The sequence below is a fragment of the Saprolegnia parasitica genome (genome assembly GCF_000151545.1).
Source record: "Saprolegnia parasitica CBS 223.65 unplaced genomic scaffold supercont2.46, whole genome shotgun sequence".
NCBI lineage: Eukaryota > Oomycota > Saprolegniomycetes > Saprolegniales > Saprolegniaceae > Saprolegnia > Saprolegnia parasitica.
In genome coordinates, this window is record NW_012156440.1 from 241,389 (window position 1) to 267,519 (window position 26,131).

Sequence of the window (26,131 nt, forward strand, 5' to 3'; positions counted from 1 at the left end):
TCATCTTCAGTCAGTACCGAAACCTCCACTAGACTATCCTCACTCGAAGCACGTCTATCTTTCTATATTATCTCTCTCAGTTCCTTCGCACTGGATGCAAAGATCCAGCTTATAGACCCGTAGATTGCGCAGCACTACCGAAACCCTGCAGTCGCGCGGAAGCTCATCGCCACCGCTCCCGATCTTCCAACATCTCAGATTGTCCTTTCTGTTGAGCCAATGAGAGCTTCTGCTGCGTAGCCGATTTGCGAGGAGAGAGGGCAGCCTTCTTCACCGTGGCCGATGACGGGCGAGGGGAGACGACCTTCTGCTTGGCAGGTTGCTTGCGCGGCGCCGCCTTCTTGGCCTTGCGGTCGCGCGGGAGCTCATCGCCATCGCTGAAGATGGCTAGGATCTCAGCTTGCTCTTGTTGCTGCGCCTTCGAGAGCTTCTGCTGCTTCTTCGGGGCGTTGCGAGGCGAAGCAATCGACTGCTTGGAAGATTGGCTGCCGCGGGGCGACGCCACAGACGCGTGTTTATTGGCTTGCAAGTTGCGCGGAGAGGGACCGGTCTGCTTCTTCAGAGACTTCTTGGCCTTACGGTCGCGCGGGAGCTCGTCACCATCGCTAAAGATGGCAAGGATCTCCGACTGCTCCTGCAGTTGAGCCTTGGACAGCTTCAGCAGCTTCTTGGGAGTCGCAGTGCCACCACGCGCCACAGTCGCAACCTGCTTGCCATGCGCTTGCGACAGTTGCTTGCGAGACGTCGCTTTCTTGCGGCGGTCACGCGGAAGCTCGTCGCCGTCGCTGAAGATGGCGAAGATCTCTTCCTGTTCCTGCTTCTGGGCCTTCGTGAGCTTCTGCTGCTTCTTCGAGGGCGACGCATTACGGGGCGAAGTAATCGACTGCTTGGCGGTCTGGCCGCCGCGAGGCGAGGCAACCCAGCCGCGGGGCGAGAGCACCATGTGCTTGCCCTGGCCCGCCTGCTGCTTGCGCGCAGTCTTGGCCTTGCGGTCCCGAGGAAGCTCATCGCCGTCGCTGAAGATGGCCAAGATTTCGTCCTGCTCGCGTTTCTGGGCCTTGGAGAGTGACGCCTTCTTGGACGGTGTTTGGCGGTTTGGCGGGGCGACACCTTGGCAGCAGCTTGGCCACCACGGGGCGATGCGACCCAGCCACGGGGTGAGAGCACCATGTGCTTGGCCTGCGGTTGCTTGCGCGTCGACACCTTTTGCGGTCGCGGGGCAGCTCGTCGCCGTCGCTGAAGATGGCCAGAATCTCGTCTTGCTCCTTGCGCTGGGTCTTGGAGAGCTTTTGCTGCTTGGGCACCTGCTGGCTACGGGGCGACTTTGGCAGCTGGAGCTTGGCGGGGCGGCGGCGCGAGTTGCTGCTGTCGCCCTCGTCGCCGCTGAGGACGTTCAAGATTTCATCGGCTTCTTTCTTTTGCGCCTTGGTCATCGGCAGCGGCGCAGGTGCAGGGTTGGACTGGCGGCGCTGGCGCGGCGTCGACGGGCGCGAGTGGTTCGACGGGCTGCTGGTGCGCGCCGCGTGGCCATCAAATGCCACATGCTTGGGCGTCGTGCTGGCGCGAGGTGAGTCCGACTTCAAGTTACCGCTACGCGGCGACAAGATGGCTTGGATTTGCGCCGGGGTCACCCGGGGCGACTTGGCTTGCTGCTCGTCACGCTTGAGGATGCGCACCGACGGCGCTTCCCACGCTGATGTCGGCGCCGGGAAAAGCGCTCGTCCATCGGGCTGCTGCCATGGCTGCTGGTACAGCTGCGTCTGGGCATACATTTGCCCGTTCCACTGGGCGGGCGCCGACCACACGGTCGGCGCAATCGACGAGTATGGACCATACGGGTTCATGTCGTGCTCGAGCGCGTCATCGCCCCACCGGCCCGTCGGGTGGTGGTGCGCGGCGTGCGACGGCGACGACTTGCCGATCCATGGCGCCGCGTCCGCGTGCAACGTCGACTTGATCGCCGTTGGCGACGCCACAAGCACGCGAGGGCTACCGGCGCGCGGCTCGGTCCAGCCCATACGGGCAGGCGCAACGGCCGCTGGCGCCGGGGTCTCCGACCGGCGGCTGGGCGTGTTGGTCGGTGGCGGCGCCGTGAGCTTGGCAGCGTTCGACTTGGTCGCGTTCATGCGGCCATTCTTGCCCTGAAGCACGTTACGGTTGCCTACATGGACGTGTTGGTTGAAGTTGAGGATGAGGAGGACGAGGCTACCTTGCTGGCGAGACGCGGACGAGGGCTGCTTCTGCATGGTCGATGGTCGTAGAGGGTCCAATGAACCTGGGTGGTGGTACCGGGTGGGTGAGCGGAAGCTCTTTGAATTGAAAATGCATTCGGAAGCAGCCCGCGCGGATCTTCTTTTTTCGCCACGAGTATAATTAGCTAGCTGCGGTTTCGCGCGGGGATTGGTCAGCTATTTTAGCTGACGCGAAACCGGTCGCTCAAAATATCACATTGCAGTTGGTGGGGATCCATAGCAGGTGGCCCAAAATAGACAGGCAACGCCCTTTGCTGCTCGCGATGCTGTCGATGGAGGAGCTATAACAGCGTTCTTGCAGCGACACCACGAGTATGTACATAATCACCGGCGTTTTACAGGATGGAGTAGACGTCTAGAGACTGGTGCGCATCACAAGCAGGCGATGTACGACGTCTCGCGCCGTGGGGCGGGCCGACGGGTCTCGTCGTAGACAGTCGGCCACAATGGCGCTGTAGCCCACCGGCGTCGTCTCGGCCATCGTTGAGTGCGGCACAAGAGGTGGACCTGAGCCGCCATAGCTCTCGACCACCATCACGTCGGCGTTCACAGCGCCGAGCTCGTGGATCCATTCGGCGTACGGAGCTAATCTCGTCGCGAGCTCGCCGAGGAGTACGCCGAGCGTGTAGACCTGCATCGGTCCGCGTGTCGAGGGTTGACTCAGGAGCGCTTCGGGGGCAACATAAGCCAGCGTCGCGCGGCCATAGCCCATCGTCTCGCCGCTCTCGTCGTCGAGCCAGCGCATGATGTTCCACTTGCAGTCGTAGTCTTCCTGCACGACAACGTCGCGGCTCGTCCACTGCGTCGCATCGTCCGTATGCTCTTGCAAATACGCAAGGCCGTCTGCGAGCCCCGTCGCCATTTGCAGCGTGAGCGCCCAGCTCAAGTCGACTTGGTCGTTGGCGAGGAGGCTCGGGAGCGACCCTTTCTCCGCGCCCTCGAAGACACCGGCGATCGCGATGCCCGAGAGCTGGACACCACCGAGGAGGGCGACGACGTTCCGGTGGCTCAACAGCGACGCTCGCTCCAGCTGCGTTAGAAACATATCGAGGTGCGTGTCGTACTGGACGGCGAGCACGTCGAACTTTTTGAGGCTCACCAGCTCGCTCTTGTAGATGGCGCTGAGAATGCCCGTCGCGGCATTCGTCTTCATGCGCGAGAGCTCGCTGGCGTCGAGGAGCCGGTACGACGCGAGCGCCGGGAACGGACCAACGTTCGGGACAAACTGCGGCGACGCGCGGGCGGGCGCAGAGAACGGAGACATGGCGCGGTCACCGCCCGACGCAAGGAAGCTCGCAGCGAGCGAGCTCTGCTGCTGAGTGAGAAACGACGACATTTTACGGTGCCGGAAGACGAGGACAAAGACGACGCCCGCAACGATGCAGCAGCCAGCGACGATGAGCAGGACTGTGGACCAGGACAAGGCGCTACGGGCACTGAGTGGGCTCTTGCTGCTCGACGTCGGGTCGACCATGGACGGCGAAATGTTGCTTGTGGCGGCCGTCGGCGCCGGCGTCACGATCATGGCCGCGTCCACAAGGAGCTGTCCCGACTTGAGAAGCGCCGCGTACGTGGCGAGCTCGGCGGGCGTTGCGTTGGTCGGCGCGCCAAGACCCGGGTTGCCTTGCAAGTCGCTAATGGTACATTATGGCCTCGTCAGGCGTGGATGAAATCGCCAGGTGCGTGTACATGGAGACGTTGGCGTGCGTTAATTGGAGCACTTGCATTGGGAAGGTCGTTAATGCATTCCCACGCAAGTTGCTAGGAGCATTGGCATGAGTATCCGGTGATGCGAGGCGTTGCGTACAGTGAAGAGAGTGTGGCCAGCACAGCCGGGGCGAGGGATGGGTAGCTGCGGAGAGAGCTGTTGGTGATGGCTCTGTCCAGAAGAAACATGCAGTGAGTTGGGTTCGAGAAACAAGAGGTGCGTACAGCGTTGTGAGCTGCTCAAACGCTTGCAGTTGTAGCGTCGTGTTGGGCAGCGTGCTGTCGCCAATCGTGCTAGACACACAATAGCGCTCGCATTCCTCATCCATTGAATCTTACATGGATGCCACAGAGCTTGTCGTAGGCGTAGAGGCTTCAAGTGCGACTCCTCGCAGGACCCTACATCAAAGGCGTCAGCCCAGGCCTGCAGTGTTCGAGGCGTACAGAGAGGTTAGCCGAGCAAGACCCTGAAAGCTCGCGAGGCTAACGTTGGTCGTCGTGTTGGCGTCGCCGAGGATCGCTCTACGAGACAGTGCGTTGTGAGCTCGGGTGGCGGAAGCGCGGGTCGTACAGGTGGCGGCATCCCGTGGATGCATTCGTCACAGGATCTCGCAGCGCAGCAACGAGATTGACGTTAGCCCGTATCGTGAGCGCATCGGTCGCCATGTTGAGATCGTACGAGACACTGTCCTCGGCCTGCACCTGCAGCGTGACCGAGTCGTGTGGCGGGAAGCACTCGTACGGCGAGACCGGGCAGGCGATGCACCACTGGTTCACGGACTCGGCGATGTCTTGCTGGAAGGCTGCGTTGAGGCCGCAGCCCATTCGGGGCGGAATCGCGGCCATGGCGCCTGGTGCCAGAAGCAGCAGCGCTGTGCAGCAGACCCGTCGTAGCATCCGGGAGGTCGCACAATGGGTGCGCGGGGCTGGCCTTTTGACTTCAACTTTGTATGAATCCAGTTTCTTCCGATCATTTTTAAAACGCAGAATCCTTGATACCCAGATCAAGTGTATCGACAGCCTCTTCGAAATGTATTAAATCCCAGTTCTGTGCTCCAGGTAGGTTTTTGCCGAAATGAACATCAGAATTCGGGATTTCTCGAAAACCAGATCCAACGAGCATGCGGCACGATGGAAGCTAGCGTCGTCTTGGACGAGGAGCGCGATGGGCGCGGAACGAGACGGCCCGACGCCGATGTGAGGAGGCTCCAGGGAATGCGACACGGAGCTACAGGATGCACCCGTGGCGATGCGACGACGGCGTCACAGCCCGGCTCGGCTACCACTGACAAAGCGCGTCGATGATGCATCGGCGGTTCCTCGACAGACGGCGCGGTAGGTTTGCCCATGGACGATGACAGCGATGCATCGACGCACGACGTCGTGGCATGGGTGCAATGTCGCTCGTCACCGCTTGCACTCGGCGCTAGTTGCTCGTCTCGCCAAGTGTCGGCGCCATCGTTCTCAGCTTCATCCTGCGAACGACTGGTGGCCACACGCGTCTCTTCGCTGGCCGACCAGGTCCCGTTTGATGGTTAGCGATGCCGAGTGCCGATATCACGCGAAGTAGCTACGTCCACCGCGGGCGTGGGACAGCCTCATCATCCTGGATGAGTTGTGGACCCGAGCCCGGGCGCTTCTGAACTTTGCAATCTCTTCCTCAAGTGTGAGAAGCATGGGTCGCCGAAAAGAAGAACCGGCAATTGCTTGCTGCCTTGGTGAGTATGCAGCCGCCATGCGTCCAGCACAGCGCAGGCACTCTCGAGCTGTGTAGTGCCGACGATTGTGCTTGGGGACCTTGCCGGGCAGATTCCATTTGTCTCTTCCCAGGCGTGGTACAAGAGATCCCGCCGCTTCAAGCCAGTTGCCTCAAGAACGAAGGTCCTTTGTTTCTCTTTGCCCTTGGCTCCTTTGGATTGCTTGCGGCGCTGCAACCCAACGGACCCAAGTCTCGTGCAAGCTTCTCTCACACGAAAACACTTGCGACTTGTCTGGCTTGGCAAAAACGCTCTCGATAGAGCAGTGGGCAACCAGTGTCCATCGCTTCAGCTCCCGCTGGCTTTCCCGCATTTTGGTACCACACGAACTGGGGTGCCGGCCATATCCTCCCGCACTCAAAAGCTGCCAGAACGCTCGTGACGGGGCCGCGTCGCACTGGTTCGGATAGTCATTCCTGGCACTTACTAGATGTCTGAGTGGGTGTAATTCTTTGACGAAGAAGGCCCGCGAGAGTCTACCAGGTTTCATGTACCACGAGGCTTGGAATGGCTGGACGATTCCACGTGGACTCTGTCGCACGAGATCAGGGCTGCGCGAGATGGCGTTCGTTCTGCCAAGGAAAGAAATGGATTCCTTGGCCCAGAGGTCGCTATCGCTCGCTCGTGGATCGCTGCCTTTCCACCAGTACGCTCGGTCATTCTTGATACCATGGCGTGATAGACACCCTGCGTTTCCATTGGCTCGGCAGCTTGGACTTGCGTGGCGCTACGTGGCGTTGCAGAGACGGCGGTGCATTTTAATACCTTCTGGTCAATTCCACATACAAACGTCAAGTACAATAAAACGAATCGGTGGGGCGACGTTAGTCCCTGGTTTTCCGACAAAATGGCCCGGCGCGAGAAGACGGCGAAAGCCTCGACCGACGCACCCAAGGCGACGTGGGCGCCCGCGGCCTTCCGCACCAGCACGTCGACGACGCCAAGCGACCGCGTCTTTGCCGGTGCGCTCCTCGGTGCCATCTGCGTCCTCGCGGTCGCGATCCGCCTCTTCTCGGTCGTCAAGTGGGGCCGCGTCATCCACGAGTACGACCCGCAGTTCAACTTTCGCACGTCCAAGTTCCTCGCGACCAACTCGTTCAGCGAGTTCCTCAACTGGTTCGACGACCGCGCCTGGTACCCGCTCGGGCGCGTCGTCGGCGGTACCCTGTACCCGGGCTTGATGCTCATCTCGCCGTCGGTCTACCGCGCCATGCACTTTGTCGGGTTCCCGATCTCGATCTTGGACGTGTGCGTCTACTTTGCGCCCTTCTTTGCGGCGGCTACGGCGGTCGCTACATATGGCCTCGCGACTCACATCACCAAGGAGCCGCGTACGGGCCTCCTCGCCGCCTTCTTCATTAGCATTGCCCCCGCCTACATCTCGCGCTCGGTTGGCGGCTCGTACGACAACGAAGGCGTCGCGATCTTCCTCCTCGTGCTCGTTTTCTACCTCTGGGTCAAGTCGGTCGACTCGGGCTCGATGGTCGACGCGGCGCTCACGGCCGGCGCGTACTTTGCCATGGTGCTCTCGTGGGGTGGGTACGTCTTTCTCATCAACGTGATCCCGATCCACGTGCTCGTGCTCGTCCTCTCGGGCCGCTACACGCCCAACCTGTACATCGCCTACTGCACGTTCTACATCCTCGCGACGATCCTCGCGATGCAAGTCCCGTTCGTCGGCTTCAACGTCATTCAAAAGGCCGAGTGCATTGGGTCCCACGGCGTCTTTGGCGGCCTCCAAGTGTTTGCGTTTGGCAAGTACCTCCAGTCGCACCTCTCGTCGTCGCTTTCGGCGACGCAGGTGCGCCAGCTCATCACGACGGCCGGCGCTGGTCTCGTCGGGCTCGTGGCGCTTCTCGCGCTTCTTTTGCAACTCACGGGCAAACTACAGTGGACGGGCCGGTCGCTCACGCTTCTCGACCCGACGTACGCGTCCAAGTACATTCCGATCATCGCGTCCGTCTCGGAGCACCAGCCGACGTCCTGGGCCGCGTTCTACATGAGCTTTGGGCCTGTCCTGCTCGTGATGCCGCTCGGCCTCTACTACATCTTTGCGGCCAAGCACGAGTTGACGCCCGGGGCGTTCTTCCTTATCGTCTACAGCACGCTCTCGTGGTACTTTGCTGGCATTATGAACCGCCTCGTGCTCACCTTGGCGCCCGCCGCGTGCGTCGTCGCGGCGATCGGCGTCTCGGGGCTCCTCGACCGCGTCTTTTTCGTCATGAAGCGCGACGAGCACGAGAGCGTCATGGACGCGAGCGGTTTCTTCAACGAAGACGACGACATCAAGGCCGACAAGCTCCAAAAGATCAAAGACGCCCAGCGCTTGCATCCCCACGCGATGCCGGAAGGTGACGATGCGATCGCCGACCTCTTCTCGTTCACGTACTCGGCGGTGCACCTCGAGCCGCAGGCGCTTCCCGAGCGCAAGTCGCCCGGCATGATCATGGCCTTTGTCGGCACCACGACGGTAGAGACCATGTTGTCTGCTGTGTTGCGACTCGATTGTTGGTGGTGTAGATGCTGCTCATGTGGCAGCTCTTCCACTGCTCGAGCATCTCGAGCAAGGCGTACTCGAGCACGTCGCTCGTCCACGAACAAGTGAACCGCACGACGTGGGAGTTTACCGTCCACGACGACTTTCGCGAGGCGTTTGCGTGGCTCCGGCACAACACGCCGGAAGACGCCCGCGTGCTCTCGTGGTGGGACTATGGCTACCAGATCTCGAGCCTCGCCAACCGGACGGTGCTCGTCGACAACAACACGTGGAACAACACTCACATTGCGACCGTCGGCCGCGTCTTTGCCTCGACCGAGGAGGAAGCGGTGCCGATCTTGCAGTCGCTCGACGTCGATTACGTGCTCTTGCTGTTTGGCGGCGTGAGCGCTTTCGACGTACGACTCACATGCGTGTATGCTCGACGATGATGACGCGGCTGAGTAGGGCGACGACCTCGACAAGTTTACGTGGTTCCTCCGCATCGCCCAAGGCGTCTTCCCCGACTCTGTCGACATTGGCCGGTTCGAAGTCAACGGCGGCGTCCAAGTGACACCCGGCGCGACGGAAGCCATGGAGCAGTGCGTGCTCTACAAGCTGAGCTACTACCGCTTCGAGGGCATGACGCCCGAGTTCAAGCAGCCGCCGGGGTACGACACCAATCGCAACGCGCGCGTCCGGTCGGCGCCCATCGACCTCACGCACTTTGACGAGGTCTTTACGTCCAACGGCTGGATCGTGCGCATCTTTCAAGTCAAGAAGCACCTCCTGCAGTAGACATAGTAGACAATAATCTCCCTCGAAGCGCACTCGTTCGGTTCGTCGGTTGGAACGGGGTAGGGTTACAACCTCTGAAACGACATGGATTCACATCGGGTGTCAGAGGTTTTCGAAATTCGACACGCAGCCTTTCTTGCATTCGCGATCTTCCAGATTCCAAGCGACGTGATGCGACGCGTGCTCCAGCTCATGGCCATGACCTCCACGGTGCTTGCCGGCGCCATGCATATGCATGACGCGGGCAAGGTCGTCAACCACGGGCTCATCATCAACACGGTGAAAGCGCCGGCGATCGTCGAGCCCGTCGACCACTTTGGCGACGACGACGTCGTGCACTCGATTCGCCACCTCCACGTACGCATGGCGTAACATCCATTTCGTAAGACGCTTGCTGTAGAACATTCGCCCCGAAGGGCATGCGTCCGGGCGCGGTCCTGCGTACGTGGCAGCCCGAAACATCTCCAAAGGCGATACCATCGTGAGCCTGCCGCTCGCAAGCGCCATGTCTGCCAAGACGGCTGCGGAGGGCCGGATCCAGGCGCTGCTTCTCGCCAACCCCGACTTGCCGAACGCAGTTGTGCTCGCGCTGCACGTGCTCGAAGAGAAGTTCAAAGGCGCCGACTCGAAATGGTTTTCATTTCTGCGGGCGCTGCCCAAGACGCTCCACGGCACCATCTATCTGCCCAACGTACGAGCAATAGCATTATTACAGTACTCTGCATGGACTCATACGGAGCAGGACGAAATCGACCTCATCGAGGGCTCGCAGCTGCACCGGCTGACGCAAGCGCGGCTCGAAGCCGTCTCCACGTTCTACGACGCGCTGCATGGCCCGCTGACGTCGAATGCGATGGACCCGCCGCTCTTCCGCGAGCTCGACTTTACGCTCGAATCGTTCAAGTGGGCGCTCTCCATCGTGTGGTACCGTTGCGTATCTTGGGCAGTCGCTCGAGCTCCTTGATAGGGCGCATGCGATTCTTGTGCCGAAGTCGCAGGCCGATCCCGCCGACATGGAAGCGCTTTTAGTGCCGATGGTCAGCACGATGGGCCATAGCGCGACGGTGCGCAACCACTTTGACGTCAACCACGACACGCAGACGTTTGCAATGGTGGCGACGCAGCACTTTGGCGTCGGGGACCCCGTGCGATCCACGCAGCCCCATTCATCGGCTCATGTACTTTGTACGACGTGCTAGGTCGTCATCAACCTCGGCGACAACTCGATGACGCTGTACATGCTCAACTACGGCTTTTGCGGCGACCCGTCGCCCTTCGATATGCTGCCGATGGCGATTCAAGTCGAGGCGAGTGACCCGCTGCTCAAGTTCAAGACATCGATCCTCGAGATGGTCAACTCGACCATGGAGACCCCGTACGAGCTTCGCCTCGACGCGCCGTTGCCCCCGAGCATGCTGCAGTCGATGCGCATCAAGGTACTTACAATGTTTCGTGCTCCTGCAAAACGCGTTGTCACGGTGGTAGGTCATGACGAGCCCCGAGATTGGCGCGTACGAAGCCGCGGTCCGCATGGAGCGCATCGGGTATCTGCGACATAATGGCTGCGTTGCTGACAGCGTCCTGCGTAGGCTGCGCAACGAATATGCTCTTTCGAAAGCCTTGCTCCGGACGACGGGCGCGATGCTGGATGCGTACGCCTACCCCCTCGACGAGGTACCCGACGATATTCGAACGCCAGGGATCATTGCGTCCTAGATGCGCCGGGTGCTGCGAACGCTCGAGGGTCGCAGCCGGGACCTCGCGCGGACGGTCATCCACGAGCAAGAGATTTTGACGGCGACCATGGCGGCGGTCCGCGAGCATTGGCACGGCCTCCTCCTAGACGCTGCGTTCGTGCCCACGTAACTCGAGTTGGACGAAGAGCGTAAAACAATAAGACAAAGAGGGTGCGTGTCGTCGTATATAGGGAGTGCGCCGAGTGCTGCAATGGCACTCGGGACTGGGATTTATAATGCTCGGTCCAGCGAGGCCGCAGGCAGGTTCTCCTTCTCGACGCGCGACGTGAAGACGACACCGTGCTCGCCGACGCGCGCCGACAGCGCCGCCTTCCAGTACATGCCCTTGGCGTGCTTGATCTGGAAGGGAACTACGTGCCGCGTGAGCCTCTTTTGTATCCGACAAGTCGATCGCCTACTGCTGTTGATGTCTTGGAACTTGGCCAGTTTGCTCAGCTCCGCCTTGAGCTTCGCCACATGATCCTAAATGGACGCGTGAGAGGGTGCGTACGGGCGCAAGGAATCGTACCGGGTGCACGAGCTCAAAGAAGCTGACGCTGTCGGCCATGAGCTTCTTCTCGGGGTACCCAAGCACGCGCGAGAAGGACGCGGTCGCGTAGAGCATTTTGCGGTCGTGGTCGGCCGTCACGAGCGCAATCAGATCTGGGTTCTGGTCCACGAGATCCTTGTAGATCTGGAGCTGCTTGACTTCTTGCTTGAGCGTCTCGACAAACACTTTTTTGCGGAGGCGCGACTTGCGCGAGTGATCGCGGTTGCGCTCGCGGCTCTTGTCGGCCTTGGAGATGAGCGCGTCCTTCTCGTAATCAAAGTCGGCTACACAAGCAATGCTCGTGAGTTTGGATCCAGATACATGAGTCCTTTACAAGCGTTCCACGTGTTGCTGCCGTACGAGTGCGACGTCACGTCACCGCTCTGCATGTTGCTTTGGATCATCGACGAAAGCATCTCCGGCGAGAGCGTCTGGGAGCCCACGAGGCCCGAGCTGAACTGGACTGGCATCGCCTTCTCCGCCTTGATCGGGCCGGGCGCCGGTCCGTCCATCGTCACGAGGCCGGCGGCACGTGCGTCGAGAGGCATCGCAACGTTACTGATGTTGCTGTTCCCGTTGTGACCTGGCGCAACGTGCGGGTTCATGTGGAAGCCAGCGCCAACGCCAGCAGGAAGCGTCATGGACGTCAGGTTGTGGGCGTTGTTGCCGCCCATCCCGGGCCCGGCCTGCATCTTCAAGAGCGACTCAAAGTACGCCGCATTGTTCTGCGCGCGGGCGTCAAAAGCCGGCTTGGGTTGCATCGCGGACCGCGGGCTCTCGAGCTTGACGCCCATCATGGCCGCGTAGGCTTCGACCGAGTTGGCGTCCGCGGCCGGGTCGGGCATGTGCGTCGCCGGCTTCATGCCAAACTGCGACGCATATGCTTGGAAGAGCGTCGTGTTGTTGTTGGCACCGACGTTGACTTGCGGGTTGCCGGCAGCCATCATGTCGACGTCGAGGTGCGCGGGCGACATTTGGCCTTGGCGCATCGCGGGATGATGCATGCCCGGTCGCTGCTGCATGTGCATGCCCGGGTGGTGGTTCTGCGCGAGGCTCATGTTGGAGAGGTTCGTCAGGAACGGGTTGTACGAGTTGTCCATCAGCCCGAGGTCGTCGCCGTCCATCATGTCATCCATCTGCAGGAACGTGTTGCCGTTGTCCATCGCCGCAATCCACTTCTATCCCAGCGAAGCGAATTTCAAAAAGTGACCATCAGCAGTGCTGCGACTGCGTTTTAGTATACTCGGTACATGGATTTGCGACCTCTGAATGCCAAAAAAGGACTACATGACAAAAAGGGGTGCTAACCCCCGCCCACGAACGCCATGCCCCCACGGACGTCTGCGCCCGCCGAAGACGGCAGGACGTGGCGACCCATCGACGACGCTATGGATAGCGCGCGCTTGAATCGACAGCCGTCGCAGCTGGGCCTGCCGTGTCATCATTGTGGGCTTGCCACCGGCTTCGGTCCCGCTCTCTTCGGGCGAGTCCGGATACTGCGTCCGGAGCGCAAGTAGCCATCGAACGGGTTACAGCCCGCGTTGAAGTGGCCGACGTTGCCGCACGCTACCGCGCGAGATGGAGGAAGGCGCTGGTTAGTATCCTACTGCACTGCCACGTACGAAATCCAGCGGCGAACAAACAACTGCTGCAGCCGTTGAAGCGGTTGTGAGAGGCGCAGTTGCACTGTCTTACATCCAACGACTGCTCTTATATCACGTGATACGAGTGCCCGCGATCTCCTCCTCGTGCATCCGTTGTGCGTCTTCAAGGTTTTTAGTTCTTACTACCTGGTCGGCAGCTGCACGCCTACGCACTGCGCTCCTTCAAGAGCCAGAGGAAGAAGGACGCGCTGTGCACATTCACAGAGCAGTTGACGCGGTCCAGGTCGTGGCCGCCTTCGACCAAGCCCCAGCGTTCAATCTAGCAGCATCGTGGTCCGATCGTTCATCAAAGCGTATGGCAGACGCACCTGGAACTCTTCTTCGAGACGACCGAGCTCAATCGCCTCCTTGGCCGTGATGTGGCGCTTCGTGAGGGCCAGCGCCACGGTCATCGACTACTTCTGATCTCAGCAATGGCTACCATCATCCAAGTAGCGTACCTTGAGTTCGCGCACGATGCAGCGGAAGGCCATGATTTCAAAGTTGTCCATCTAATCCAGGACACGCGTGTAAGTACTCATATGTACGAGCAGGACGACCTGCTGGAGGTAGGCGCGGACGTTGGCGACGGCCGTCGGGTTGTGCTGAAGCACGGTGATCGTGCCGTGGTTCACATCGAGCTCGCCGTCGAACTCTTCCTCAAACCATTTGCGAAGAGTGCCCCACTTCTTTTCCTGGCGCGTCGCGAGCTTCTCTTGGTGCGTCTTTTCGACGGGGAAGCAGATCGTGTCGGTCTGGAGGTACTTCATGAGCTCGTCCACGATGATGTCGAGTTCCCAAAAGTCAAGCGACGTGGCCGCGAGCGACATCATCGGCATCGTCGACGGCTGGATCGACTCCTTCTGCGCATCCCATTCCATCGCCACAGCGGCGGCAAGCGACTTGGTCGGCAACTGCAGCAACGATCGCGCGGGCGTGCGCACCTTCTTGCCGTCCAGCGTGACGCAAAAGCCGCCACCGTCAGCTTCGTCCTGCGCCTGCACGCCGACCTCCTTGTAGAATCGCGAGCGACCAGCAATCTTGGCACCAGAGCCAGCGCCGCCACGGGGCGCGAGGCGCACACCCGTGCTCATGGCGCGGAGCGGAACAGCGCGGTACATCATCGAGCGTAAATGGCACCAACACCACCGAGTTGCATTATCCGGATGATACATCGTATCCGGATGCTACAGGATCGCAAACTGTGATTGCCAGTCTGGTCGGGCCTGCGGCAATGCACGCAGGAGACGGTGCATAGTCGACAAGGCCGCCTGGCTATGCTCGCTGGCTCTATCTTGAGGAGGGGAGCTTTCGAACTTGCAAGATGTATCTATGCCAGGGCCAGCTCAGGGACAAGCTACTTCGACTGGCGATGGATCGCTTGTGAGGTCGTCCGGGTCTCTCCACCGCAAGCCAAAGGCATGATGGATACCGAGGTGAAGCTACTACCAAGACATGATCTCTTGCCCCTGCTGAACGTGGCCAAGACTCAAGGGCGAGGCCGTACGAAGATTCAGCAACTTGGATAGTGTGCCTCGTTGAAGATTGGTGACGCTCCGTCTTTCCGGCAAGAAACGGTGGTGACGAAAGTACCGGTAGCGGCGCTTGACGCAGCCTAAGCTTTCGGTGCGAACAGCGTTCCTGCTGACTCTGTTCTGGACCAGATGAGGGATCATATTATTGCCCTGCGCAGGCATCTCGCTTATCCAGAGGACACTCAATGGATATTCCCAGTCTTCTTGCCACTGGAGCAGTCGAAAGGCAAGATGCTCACAAATGCCACCTCGTTCAAACGTGCGCTGACAAGCAAGTCTTCTCATTTGAATCGCCGTTTCTCGTGACAACTCAACTTGCAATCGTGTTTGGGTTAATGAAGGTTACACGCCTGCGTTGACGGTCCTCGATTCGCGACGCGTCGCCCCGGTATTTTTGCTTCCAGGGTCGCAGCGACCTTGCCTTCAAGCCGACCCGACCACTTGGCTGGCGATTGCAAGAGCAGCACAACAGCGTGTGTGTACGTGGCCAGCTTTTTGCTGGACGAGATGGCTGCGTGGACGCTCGCCAGTGCAAACGACTCCAAGGCCGGGATCGGACGACTCGTTGTTGTCGTCTGGAGGTAGTAGACCCACCCGTTGTAGACAAGGATTGCATCGACGCCGGGGCACACTGCGTGGCCAGGGTACCAGTACGTCTTGTCGCCCAAGTCGTCTCTGAGATACGCCAGACCGTCCGGCTCCGAGATCGGTGCCGCCACGATCAACCACTCGGCGTCCAGCGCAAAGCGCTTCACCGACGTCTTGTGCTCGATGCAAAGCTGGAGCTTGCGATTGCGCGCCAGCGCATGCACAAACGCAGCGTGAAGCGACGTGCAGAGTTCGCAGTGCTCCGATCGTTCGGCCCACTGCACCACGGACGCAAAGAACGGCATCGACGCCTCGGCGACCAAGCACTGCTGGACAAACGTCGTGTCGACTATGGTCCGCCGGTAAATCGGGTCCACGTAGTGCTCGTAGAAAGCCGTGTCGACAATGTACACGTGCTGCAGCGCATCCACAGACATGGCTGGCGCGCTGCCACGTGCCACAAGGCTTTCGATCGCCTCGAGCGTTGCACTTGGGGATACGACATTGGGTGCTGGAAACGAGCGCACATCGCCGCCAGACACTGCGTGGCACTCGCCCACCGTCCGGTGGCAGAGGTCGTTTTCGGATGCCATCTTCTCGAGGGCCTCCTTGGTCCACGCCGGCACTGTCACAACCAATCGCGCGGCGCGCTTCTTGTACGTAGCGACCGAGAGCAGGTCGCTGGGCCCAAAGATGCTCGTCAATGGCGCCACCGTGTCAAAGTCGTCTTGGTTGTACCCGTCGCCGACAACGAAAAGCTTCTTGCCTCGAGCGATGGCCTCGCGCTTGAACGCGTCAAAGACCGCAAGGATCTCTTGGTGCAAGTAGCGGTTTGCTTGGTGACGTGGCGGCCGCGGAAGCAGACGACGGCGTCGGGAGAGGAGGGCTCACCGGGAAGCGCGCGCGAGAGAAATACGTAGTAGTCGCGGTGGACCGCAAGGTAGGCGCAAAAGAGGACGAGGAGCACCGACTTGCCGACGCCTGGTGAGCCCACGAGCACTGCACTGCGCATGCTCGCTGCGTCTGGCAGGCGCCAGGGGCTGTGGAGCTTGATGATGTAATTTTGAACAGCGTGCAGGGCGGCGGCCTCGAGGCTCGTCAAAGCCTTCGTGGGCAAAAAGTTGGCCAGCAAGAGATCCCACACCATGCGCATCTCTTTGCGCACGTAGACGACCGAGGGGCAATCGCCAAACCCATCAAAGAGGCGGCGGAGAGTGCTCGTGTCGACAGTGGCGCCAGCTTGGATCGCGCAAAGGTCAGGGACGTCGACATTGGCCAAATCGGTGATATCGTAGAATGGTACGAAAGGGGCCATCGCGGGCAGCTTGATCGGCATGTCTAAATAAATGTGAGATTTGCGGGAACTAAAAGGCAGCTGTCCTCTTACTGTCGAGGCTGAATTTTATTCCTGAAAGCACATTGTCGTGCGACTTGTATCGGGTGTAGTAAGCGTGCACTTGGTCGAGTACGCCGTCCACAGCCATCTCGCCGAGCCAGACGTCAAACACGCAAGGAAGAAGCGTGTCGCCCGAGGGCGGAGTCGTTGGGGTGCAAGGCAACACCAGCTGTGAGAAGTCGAGCGGCGCATGGCGGTCTCGAGTCGCAAAGTCGAGTGCAATCAACTCTGTCGCTGTCTTGACATCGGCCACGGAATGCGACGAGACGGGAAGGTCGTCAAACGGACGCAGCGCGTAGCCCGCCGTTGTCAGCACGCACAAGGTAGCATCATCGACCGGGACGTAGCAATTGCCGCGACACGTCTTGGCCAAAAGGTTGTAGTCTTTCAAAGTCGACCAGACGCAGTCGACAACGAGACGGTAGGCCCACTTGCCCTCGTGGGCAAAGCAAACGTACGACCCAAGGTACGTCCCGACGCCCGACTCGGCCTGCTCCTGGCTCGTAGCAACCGGACGGTACTCCGCGGCAATATCATTTTCCGATTCCCGCCGGTTTTTGAACGCCGGCAGTGTTTGGCGAGCCGGTTCGCGATTGCGGCCCGAGAGCACGGGCGTCACGAGCCACGATCGCGTGAAGATAGCGTTGGGCGAGACATCCAATGGCGAGCACTTGACGTAAACTTGGTGCAAAATGCTGAACAGGGGCATCAACGCGTAAAAGGGCGCGACTGTTGTGAGGCTCTTGTACGCCATGGTGCCAGATCGAATCTGGTCGTTCGTCAACGGGATTCCTAGCGTATTGCGGTTGATGCATCCAGACTAACGGGATAAAGTGTTCCGAATACCATTCCCACAGCCCGGCAAGCTCTTCGTGACGTGGCAGCCGCTTCTTCCGAGCCGGCAACGCGCCGCTCGACCTTTCGGACCTCGATCTACCGATCGCACTCGTCGTACCGCTGCCTGGTAATGAGCTCGTGGCATTCGTCGCGCCGACGCAAATGGTGCTCGAGCTGTCGTTGCGCAACGTGCTCGATGTTGCACGCACGCTGGGCGCAGCGGACACTTGGTTTGCCAAACCGAACTCGACCATGCAAGGTAATAGTGTGCCTCATCGATGCGTTCGTGGTTTTCATGCCGAGTAGGACAGCCGCCGTGGTCGACATGGCCCTGGACCACGGAGCTTGGAGCTCCCTTAACTGACGAGGACGCGTGCGATCTCCTCGCCACAACAAGTGGTCCCCGCATCGATACGAGCGCACTTTAACGCCTTTTTCAAGGATACGGGGAGTTCGCGCGGACGCTCTTTGTCCGGCATGAGATGATTGTCGTATGGCGCTTCCTTGTCGCCAACAGCACCGACGACGCCGACGGTGCGGGCATCAACGAAGCACGTGCAGCTTTGCTTCGCACACAATCCACTTCAGCCGACTGGACCGCGAACGATACGGCTTCTGCTGCTTCCGAGGTGTCTGCTGCGGCTACTGCGATGCCAGTGCAAGCACCGAAGATCCCACTCGGGCTCGTTGGGATCTCTGCGTCGACGAGTTCAAGCGCAAGAGCTTGGCCGAGAACAAGAACTTTCTCATCATTGGCGACGGGTACCGCCAAGACGAGAGCAACATGCACCTACCGCTGTTTTGCTTCATTGCCGCTGCACACATCATCTCGACGTCCGGGCAGTTCCAGACGATGCCAGGCGGTGCGCGCGTACCCTTGCTCGTACCAGCGTGGTCGGAGACAAGTCTCAAGCTCGTGGCCGGAAGAGCGCTCCAAGCCTCGTTCAAGACGCGCTATGCTTACTCTGGCGGCAGCATTCGCGAGTTTCTCCGTGAGCCAGTCCGTGAGCCCAGGACCGCTCAAGCCGAAATCGGCTTTCACCTGACGGAGGCTGACATCAAGGCCCTTCAGCACAACACGGAGGGGCCCACGAACGCCAGGATCGAAACCTTCCGCCAAATATATGTCGATGCGATCGACAACTACGACCACTACGTCAAGGACGTCCATTGGCGGCGAGAAGTCAAGTCCAAGTGCTTCGGGTGGCTCTTGACCACGATGGCGTTGCTCAAGTTTTCCGTGTCCATCCTCAAGTGGGCAGAAGCGTGGGGCGGTGCTCTCTACGGGTGGGTCTTTAAGAGCTTCGTACACAAGCTCGCGTCGGAACGCCAGCTCAAGCTCCGCGTTTCGGACTACAGCTCGTACTACATATTTTTCAAGTTGTCGGCCACGCTGACCATCGACGACTCGTTTAAAGTCGTCAAGGGCGTGCCGAACGAGCAAGGTTGTCTCGACTACATCGTCACTGACTTGTGCAGTAACACATACTTTCATCCGGGCTTTCCCACGTTCCCAGCGATCGACGCCATCGTCGTCACCCAGTTGACCATTTACTTCCTCCAGATCACCGTCTCAGAGCGGCCTCCGATGGCGTCAAAGTACTTGCGGGACTCTATTCTCACACGCGTGGGTCTCAACAGACACATCAACCGCCTCCAGCGTGCATTTGTATTCCTGACGCCACCAACAATCAAAGAGTGCACTACCCCAAGACGCATCGATCGACTTGCTATGTGCAACGGTGCCGTCCTCCACGTCCCTGCAACGAAGGGGCTCCGATCGCTCGAGATGTAGCCCTAGTTACTTGTTTCACGGATCTAATTGCAGTCTCTTCAGAGAAAAAATCGACACCCACTTCCATATTAGTTAGTACTTGAGGCGTTTCGGCGGCACGAGTACATTGCCGACGGCGATCAATGTGAGGAAGTGATAGGGGTGCGGAGCTTCTGGAACAAACGAACAATTGAAAAGATAAGCTTAGATCATTGTTATGTCACATCCCGTTGTAACCAAAAGACAAGGGTCCATAATCGAAGCTTGAGAAGAACTCTTGTGTTGATTACATTTTTGGAGCAGTCTAGTTAGTACTCCTCGCCGAGCTCCTCTTCCTCGCCTTCGCCCTCGGCGGTCTCGGCCGACACTTCTTCGTAGTCCTTCTCGAGCGCGGCCAAGTCTTCGCGCGCCTCCGAGAACTCGCCTTCTTCCATGCCCTCACCGACGTACCAATGAACGAACGCACGCTTGGCGTACATCAAGTCGAACTTGTGATCGATGCGCGAGAAGACCTCGGCGATGGCCGACGTATTGGAGATCATGCACACGGCGCGCTGGACACGCGCGAGATCGCCACCCGGCACGACCGTCGGCGGCTGGTAGTTGATGCCGCACTTGAAGCCCGTCGGGCACCAGTCGACAAACTGGATCGTGCGCTTCGTCTTGATCGTCGCCACGGCCGCGTTCACGTCCTTGGGCACCACGTCGCCGCGGTACATGAGACACGCCGCCATGTACTTGCCGTGGCGCGGGTCACACTTGGCCATCATCGACGCCGGCTCGAACGCCGAGTTGGTGATCTCGGCCACCGAGAGCTGCTCGTGGTACGCCTTCTCGGCCGAGATGACCGGTGCATACGACGACAACATAAAGTGGATGCGCGGGTACGGCACGAGGTTGGTCTGGAACTCGGTCACATCGACGTTGAGTGCACCGTCAAAGCGCAGCGACGCCGTGAGCGACGAGATGACCTGCGCGATGAGGCGGTTCAAGTTTGTGTACGTGGGACGCTCAATGTCGAGCGACCGACGGCAAATGTCGTAGATGGCTTCGTTGTCGAGCATCACGGCCACGTCCGTGTGTTCGAGGAGCGAGTGCGTCGAGAGCACCGAGTTGTACGGCTCGACGACGGCCGTCGAGACCTGCGGCGACGGGTAAATCGTAAAGCCGAGCTTCGACTTGCGGCCATAGTCGACCGAGAGACGCTCGAGAAGGAGCGCGCCGAGGCCCGACCCGGTACCGCCACCGACGGCGTTGAAGACGAGGAACCCCTGCAGACCCGTGCAGTTGTCGGCGAGCTTGCGGATGCGATCAAGCACCAAGTCGACGATTTCCTTGCCGATCGTGTAGTGGCCGCGGGCATAGTTGTTGGCCGCGTCTTCCTTGCCCGAGATGATTTGCTCCGGGTGGTACAGCTGGCGGTACGTGCCCGTGCGCACCTCGTCGCAGACGGACGGCTCGAGGTCCACGAGCACGGCGCGGGGCACGTGCTTGCCGGCGCCGGTCTCGCTGAAGAACGTGTTGAAGGCGTCGTCGCCGCCGCCAATGGTCTTGTCCGATGGCATTTGGCCGTCGGGCTGGATGCCGTGCTCGAGGCAGTAGAGTTCCCAGCACGCATTACCGGTCTGGATGCCGCCTTGGCCGAGATGGATCGAGATGACCTCACGCATGTTGGATTAGGTGGCGGTTGTCGTGGAGGGAGACAGAAGCGGTCGCGTGTACACGAAGCTGCGTGAGGGAGCTTAGAGTACAAAGGCAAAGTGAGCTGGTCGAGTTGGAATTGGAGCCGAAAGATCCAATGCGTCAAAGCGTCGATTGGTCCAATGGATTTCGTCACCCAACGATGGACGTTGGCATACAAAAAGCAAGAGAAGGCGGAATCGAGGCTTTGACGCGACCGTTGCTGGTGGGCGTTTGATTGGCTCGATTTGCTTTTCCTTGAAGTTGGGTGTTCGAAAGATCCGATCTTTCTTTAAATATCTCGACCGTTTAACAGCATCGGGTGTTTTCTTCCAAACGCATCACGTGGAGAGAAGAGGTCAGCGATGCATCAAGGGCTCGTGTGCGACCAAGATGCGTGTAGAAGCGGGTGGAGTCGAGAACGAGATATTATTGCAGTGAGGAACTCGTCGGCTCGCTATAGCTGCGGGAACACATTGAGGTGCGGTGGGCTTCTCGCCGTCGTCTATTCTTGCGCTGCGGGACGACCTGCCAACACTCAGGTTGGCGAACGCTAATGATAGCAGCCTCTGATATTGTCTACCGGTACATGAAATTGAGGATCGAGCTTGTTGGAAAATATTGCGACGTTTTCCTTTTGGGCTATAAGATGAAATCTAAAGCATCTGCACATGCATGCCATGGTGTCACTCTTCGACCAAGCATTGGTGGCCTACATGTTGGTCAAACGGATGAGCCTGTTGCCTCCTCAGCTCTTCTCTCAACCGCGGGTGTAGACTATTGCTACAACCGCGAGTGATGTAGTTTCGATGCAGCTATTCAACTTGCGTACGCTTGGAAACGGGCGGGCTTTTATCGCAACGAGGAAGGCGGTTCTGCGCCGACCGTGCGACGACGCATGGGCGCAGGCTTCACAGGACCTGCACAGACTCTACTCTCAGTCTTGCCATACTGTGACTCTGTGTCCATGTCATGGCGTGTTGGCAGCAAACCGAATTCGTTGCAATCGCCCAGCACCGTTGACGTTCGCGCGTCGTCGACCGCAAAACCGAGCGAGATCCGTCTTCGAGTGCCAGGGTCTCTGCCCGCAACGCAGCGTCACAGGCGCGTCGTCGGTGGTCGCCTCTCGCACCATCGCACGGGTTAGCCCAATGCATGCGCCGAGCGTGCGCTCATTGACATGGATGGGTGTTTATGACGCTCCGGATCCGCTTTCCGCCAATCACAGCGCCGAGGCCAGTGGTCCTACGCCAATCGGCGGGCGCGAATGGTTTTGCATTTCAGCCAATCGGAGAAGGCCGTAGTTACTGGTTTTGGAAGGACGTGCGATCTGATTGGCCGTTCGCATCCTTGGTGTGCAGTGTTCCCAGCCAGTGAGCTCGGTTTGGTGCGATCGCGGAGCCGATTACTTTGCTGCAGTTGCCACATTAACCAAGCCAGTAGTAGACAATGGTACGACGACGAAAACATGGCGCCTCCGCCTCCGGAGGCGACATGCGCTGGCATGATGGCTCATGCCTCCTCCTGTAGCCGAAGCAGATTACCGACATCCGTGATTTCCTCCAGAAGGCGCGCCGAAAGGACGCCCGCTCGGTCAAGATCAAGAAGACCCCGCAGGTCGTCAAGTTCAAGATCCGCTGCTCCAAGTACCTCTACACGCTCTGCGTCACGGACACGGAGAAGGCCGACAAGCTCACCCAGTCGCTCCCCCCGGGCCTCCAGCGCAAGGACATCTAAGCGCTCTTTTGCTGACTTCACGGTAGCTTCTTGTGGCGTGGTTGACAGACCCCTTTGGACCTTGGCATGTTGTTGCAACATCTCCATCGAAAAGCCAAGTTTCTTTGGAGATTAATAGCCCCCAATCCAATGGTTTTGTGACTGCACTCGCGTCTTGCCCACGGTAGCGCCGCCGCGTCGACACATGTGCCCGACACCTGCTCGGGAGCTCGAAGCGCGTCTTTCAAAACGCTCTGTTTCAGAATTGTAGGATGCTGAGACGCAAACGGGCGCAGACTGCAACAGACTCACGACAGTAGATTAGTAGAAATGGTAGGGCTACCCAACGAGGTCTTTTCGCATCATGGCGTACGCAAACGACGCGCTCGGGCGCTGCATCGGGTCGGGGTGCACGCAGGACTTGGCGACGGCCTTGATGATGGCAGGGCACGTGTCGAAGGCATAGAGCCCGAGCAAGCTCGTAATGTCGACTTCATCGGGAAAGGCCGCGGTTGGGTCGCTCGCCGTTTGGAGCCACGTCCGCCGGCTGAGCTGCCACGGCGTCACGCCTGCGTCCAACAGCATGAGGAGGACGCCGAACGCGTACATGTCGGTGGCGCTCGAGATCGCGCACCCTGTGAGCGCTTCGGGCGCGAGGAAGATGCGGTCTTCGGTCCGACACTGGTCGTCGTCGATCGCGCCGTCGTCGACGAGGGCGAGCGTGTGCAGCTTGCAGCCCTGCGCACTGTCGACAAACACGGTCTTGCCCGTCAAGCCGTTGTAGACAAAGTCGTGTTCGTGGACTTGGAGCAGCGCCAATGCAACCTCGAGGGCCATTTGGCGCTTCCCGCTGTGCCACGAGAGACTGCGGTGTCCATGGAGAAGGACGCTTTCAAGCGTCCCGCTGTCAAGGAACTCGAGTGCCACGTCCATTTGAATGCCAACGTCGACGGACCGCCACACGACGCCGAGGACGTTCATGAGCCGCGGATGCCGGAGCGTCGAAAGCATCGAGAGAAGCGAGAGCGCCTTGTCCTGCGTGAGCGGCAGGACGCGGTTGAGGTACACGGGCGACCCGCGGACTTTGGCCAAGAGCATGTCGAAGCGGTTGTGCTTGAAGACCACTGCGTGCGCCGAGACGTCGACGTCCCGCGCCGCAATCTCGTGGTGGAGACTCCGCATCGAGAGCGCCGCGGCCGAGAGCGACGAGCGCGCGGTGAGGAGGGCACTGCTCGGGCGCACTGACGCACACGGCTGGAAGGTTGCCGTGTCCGGCGCGCCGTGGAGGTCGTCGTCGACGTGCACTGACGTCTGGCGGTGGCTCGTGGCTTGGTGCTTCTTGGCCTTGGACGCTGCCCGCTTGCTCCGGAAGAGAAGCAAGTAGACGCCGACACCAAGCACGGCGAGGCACCCGAGGCCGATAAATAGGTAAAACAAATACCCGCGACTCGTCTCACTGGGGGATGGTGTTGCTGCTGGCGCTGTCGTCGTCGATTCGATCATGCGCAGCGGGTCCGAGGGTGCGACCGTAGAGCCTAGCGTGTTGTAGCTTAGTGGCATGATGCAAGATGCTAGAGTCGCGTACTGCTCATGCAGTACTGCAAGCCTTGGATGTTCTTCGGGGCCGTGTTGGACGGACACGGTGTTGACGGCGAGCCGGTGGCAGTGAGTGTCGCGAGGTTTCTCAGAAAAGCTTCGTCGCTACCGCTGAGCGAGACACTCTGGAGCGGGTTCATCGAGAGGTCGAGCTGCTTGAGCGACTTCATGCCAAAGACGTTGCCAGGGATCGTCGCAAGGTTGTTGTTGGCCAAGTTCCTACGCAACTTGCTATGAGCGATCCCAACGCGCTACGAGCTTGATGCGCACAGCGTTTCGATTAACTCGACGTGTAAGATGTTGTTGAACTCATCCGGCGACAGCTTGACTTGCTTGAGCTGTCTAGTCGGTGCAATCAGCCCACAGTCTGCATTGAAGCAGGACGTACAAGGAGGTGATGTTGGGGAAGACCGTGAGCGCGCTAATGTTGGGCACGAGAAGTTGCTCGACCGACCTATTGTACATGCGATGAGCTTAAGCAAGAAAACGACATGGACGCACAGTGAGCGCAGACCCGGCGCGCGCTTGATGCTTGTCGCCGAGACGTCGATCGTCTTCGAGGGGTTGTCGACCTTGTCGCGGGGTAGGAGCCGTCTACGCTGCCATGAGCCACCGTGCTTATCGTCGCGCATGTCGTTCGTACAGAGAGGTGACGGTCGGTGGCAGCACAAGACTGTCGATGCGCTCAATGTCGGCAACGTTGGCGCTGTTGGGGTCCGCGACGCCGACGAGGTACGTCCACGCATCGGCCGGCTGCACGAGGCAGAGCACTTTGCACTTGTTGGGTCCGACGCCATCGTGGCACAGGCCGGGCTTTTGGTTGGCGCAGCCTGCCGCAGTGCCCTTGGCGCCGAAGACGAGGCACGACGCCGTCGTCGAGTTGGCCGACGTCTCGTTGCAGGCGCCGTAGCAGGACGAGGTGAGTGTGTTTGCGCTTGGCACGACGCAGTTGACGACGCTATCCTGGGCCGTGGCCATCGCAGCGATCGCAGCTAGGACTGGGCTCGCCCAGCTCACGCCGCTCAAGCAGGCGCGCATTCGAGTCTCAGCCTTTCTCCGCGGCCGCCAAATTTGTCCGGCTTGGGTGTCTATTTCACCGCACTTGGTGTTCGTATACCGCGCCTGTCCGCGTATGGTGTGTGTAATCTGTCAGCTGTGGGAAAAGTTTGGTGTGTGCGCAAATTTTGTACTGGATTTTTGTAGAAGATAGGTTTCCCACATGCAAATCACACGTAAACCACATAGAACACCCACTGGCGCCAGACGCGGGCAATGGCAACGTCATGCTGCTCGCCTCAGCTAAACGAGCGCGACGTGCAAAGAAAGAGGGCCACAAGGCGCGTCATTCAAGTGTCGTCGCCACAGTAGCTGCTCCGTGCTGCAACTGCGTCGCGTCCGCACATCCTTTCTCGGCCCCGACAGCATAAAATGTGCGCTGTGCCGGTCGCGATCAGCCCTTCCCGTCGCCCTCCCACGGCAAACGACGACGTCATTGCACGCGTCATTGACGGTGTAGCAGCTCGCTCGCTTGTCGTGCATCGTACTGTAGATGTGCACGAAGCATGCGGTCATGTTGCCCGTTTTCCACGGAATTTTTTGTCAGAGGCCAAATAGTTGATATCGCTCATCGCTGGCAGCTTTGCTGCCGGTAGTGCTTTAGGTGTCAACCCATAAATCGCAGCGAACACTTCTTGCTCTACGCACTCTGCTGTGCTAATTTGATGTGCTCAGCGTGGACACAGTATGTATGAGACGAGGGTACTCCCTTCGTGGAGGTCCAGCTCCGCTCGGCGCCGCCGGCTCGAGCCACTACGTATTGCAGGAACAGTGGCCGCCAACATGAGTGTTGGCAGGTCGTCCCGCAGCGCAAGAATAGACGACGGCGAGAAGCCCACCGCACCTCAATGTGTTCCCGCAGCTATAGCGAGCCGACGAGTTCCTCACTGCAATAATATCTCGTTCTCGACTCCACCCGCTTCTACACGCATCTTGGTCGCACACGAGCCCTTGATGCATCGCTGACCTCTTCTCTCTACGTGATGCTTTTGGAAGAAAAACCCGTCGCTGTTAAACGGTCGAGATATTTAAAG

General features: G+C 59.6%; 11 protein-coding genes across 11 annotated transcripts; 4 read left to right on the forward strand and 7 right to left on the reverse strand.

Moving 5' to 3' along the window:
* Positions 1-163: 163 nt before the first annotated feature.
* SPRG_09494 (hypothetical protein) lies at positions 164-2,246 on the reverse strand (the record flags this gene model as incomplete). Its single annotated transcript, XM_012348691.1, has 2 exons — positions 164-1,121; positions 1,204-2,246. 2 exons carry the CDS (start codon positions 2,244-2,246, stop codon positions 164-166), a joined length of 2,001 nt encoding a protein of 666 aa, XP_012204081.1.
* A 305-nt stretch (positions 2,247-2,551) lies between these two features.
* SPRG_20797 (TKL protein kinase) lies at positions 2,552-4,898 on the reverse strand. Its single transcript, XM_012348732.1, has 7 exons — positions 4,531-4,898; positions 4,404-4,481; positions 4,299-4,358; positions 4,185-4,253; positions 4,060-4,131; positions 3,942-4,013; positions 2,552-3,886 (listed from the first exon to the last, which is right to left on the reverse strand). The coding sequence occupies exons 1-7, from the start codon at positions 4,854-4,856 to the stop codon at positions 2,608-2,610; spliced, it is 1,956 nt and encodes a 651-aa protein (XP_012204122.1). The 5' UTR covers positions 4,857-4,898; the 3' UTR covers positions 2,552-2,607.
* Positions 4,899-6,527: 1,629 nt separating this feature from the next.
* On the forward strand, positions 6,528-9,063 carry SPRG_09497 (hypothetical protein). The gene is made up of 3 exons (XM_012348692.1): positions 6,528-8,186; positions 8,237-8,611; positions 8,661-9,063. The coding sequence occupies exons 1-3, from the start codon at positions 6,564-6,566 to the stop codon at positions 8,988-8,990; spliced, it is 2,328 nt and encodes a 775-aa protein (XP_012204082.1). The 5' UTR covers positions 6,528-6,563; the 3' UTR covers positions 8,991-9,063.
* Positions 9,064-9,135: 72 nt separating this feature from the next.
* SPRG_09498 (hypothetical protein) lies at positions 9,136-10,901 on the forward strand. The gene is made up of 8 exons (XM_012348693.1): positions 9,136-9,347; positions 9,391-9,681; positions 9,733-9,914; positions 9,958-10,135; positions 10,190-10,426; positions 10,476-10,534; positions 10,580-10,664; positions 10,707-10,901. Exons 1-8 carry the CDS (start codon positions 9,162-9,164, stop codon positions 10,854-10,856), a joined length of 1,368 nt encoding a protein of 455 aa, XP_012204083.1. The 5' UTR covers positions 9,136-9,161; the 3' UTR covers positions 10,857-10,901.
* Positions 10,902-10,917: 16 nt separating this feature from the next.
* Positions 10,918-12,470, reverse strand: SPRG_09499 (hypothetical protein). Its single transcript, XM_012348694.1, has 4 exons — positions 11,611-12,470; positions 11,256-11,560; positions 11,146-11,209; positions 10,918-11,097 (listed from the first exon to the last, which is right to left on the reverse strand). The coding sequence occupies exons 1-4, from the start codon at positions 12,437-12,439 to the stop codon at positions 10,958-10,960; spliced, it is 1,338 nt and encodes a 445-aa protein (XP_012204084.1). The 5' UTR covers positions 12,440-12,470; the 3' UTR covers positions 10,918-10,957.
* Positions 12,471-13,007: 537 nt separating this feature from the next.
* On the reverse strand, positions 13,008-14,070 carry SPRG_09500 (hypothetical protein). The gene is made up of 4 exons (XM_012348695.1): positions 13,480-14,070; positions 13,381-13,431; positions 13,249-13,335; positions 13,008-13,199 (listed from the first exon to the last, which is right to left on the reverse strand). The coding sequence occupies exons 1-4, from the start codon at positions 14,041-14,043 to the stop codon at positions 13,086-13,088; spliced, it is 816 nt and encodes a 271-aa protein (XP_012204085.1). The 5' UTR covers positions 14,044-14,070; the 3' UTR covers positions 13,008-13,085.
* Positions 14,071-14,786: 716 nt separating this feature from the next.
* SPRG_09501 (hypothetical protein) lies at positions 14,787-17,192 on the reverse strand (the record flags this gene model as incomplete). Its single annotated transcript, XM_012348696.1, has 3 exons — positions 14,787-15,877; positions 15,934-16,380; positions 16,430-17,192. 3 exons carry the CDS (start codon positions 17,190-17,192, stop codon positions 14,787-14,789), a joined length of 2,301 nt encoding a protein of 766 aa, XP_012204086.1.
* Positions 17,193-18,059: 867 nt separating this feature from the next.
* SPRG_09502 (hypothetical protein) lies at positions 18,060-18,954 on the forward strand (the record flags this gene model as incomplete). Its single annotated transcript, XM_012348697.1, has 2 exons — positions 18,060-18,874; positions 18,936-18,954. The coding sequence occupies 2 exons, from the start codon at positions 18,060-18,062 to the stop codon at positions 18,952-18,954; spliced, it is 834 nt and encodes a 277-aa protein (XP_012204087.1).
* A 319-nt stretch (positions 18,955-19,273) lies between these two features.
* SPRG_09503 (tubulin alpha chain) lies at positions 19,274-20,892 on the reverse strand. The gene has a single exon (XM_012348698.1). It carries the CDS (start codon positions 20,717-20,719, stop codon positions 19,358-19,360), a length of 1,362 nt encoding a protein of 453 aa, XP_012204088.1. The 5' UTR covers positions 20,720-20,892; the 3' UTR covers positions 19,274-19,357.
* Positions 20,893-22,073: 1,181 nt separating this feature from the next.
* Positions 22,074-22,612, forward strand: SPRG_09504 (60S ribosomal protein L38). The gene is made up of 2 exons (XM_012348699.1): positions 22,074-22,181; positions 22,260-22,612. The coding sequence occupies exons 1-2, from the start codon at positions 22,179-22,181 to the stop codon at positions 22,464-22,466; spliced, it is 210 nt and encodes a 69-aa protein (XP_012204089.1). The 5' UTR covers positions 22,074-22,178; the 3' UTR covers positions 22,467-22,612.
* A 143-nt stretch (positions 22,613-22,755) lies between these two features.
* On the reverse strand, positions 22,756-25,125 carry SPRG_09505 (serine/threonine protein kinase). The gene is made up of 6 exons (XM_012348700.1): positions 24,685-25,125; positions 24,543-24,635; positions 24,430-24,495; positions 24,312-24,383; positions 24,031-24,260; positions 22,756-23,980 (listed from the first exon to the last, which is right to left on the reverse strand). Exons 1-6 carry the CDS (start codon positions 25,077-25,079, stop codon positions 22,785-22,787), a joined length of 2,052 nt encoding a protein of 683 aa, XP_012204090.1. The 5' UTR covers positions 25,080-25,125; the 3' UTR covers positions 22,756-22,784.
* Positions 25,126-26,131: the final 1,006 nt, after the last annotated feature.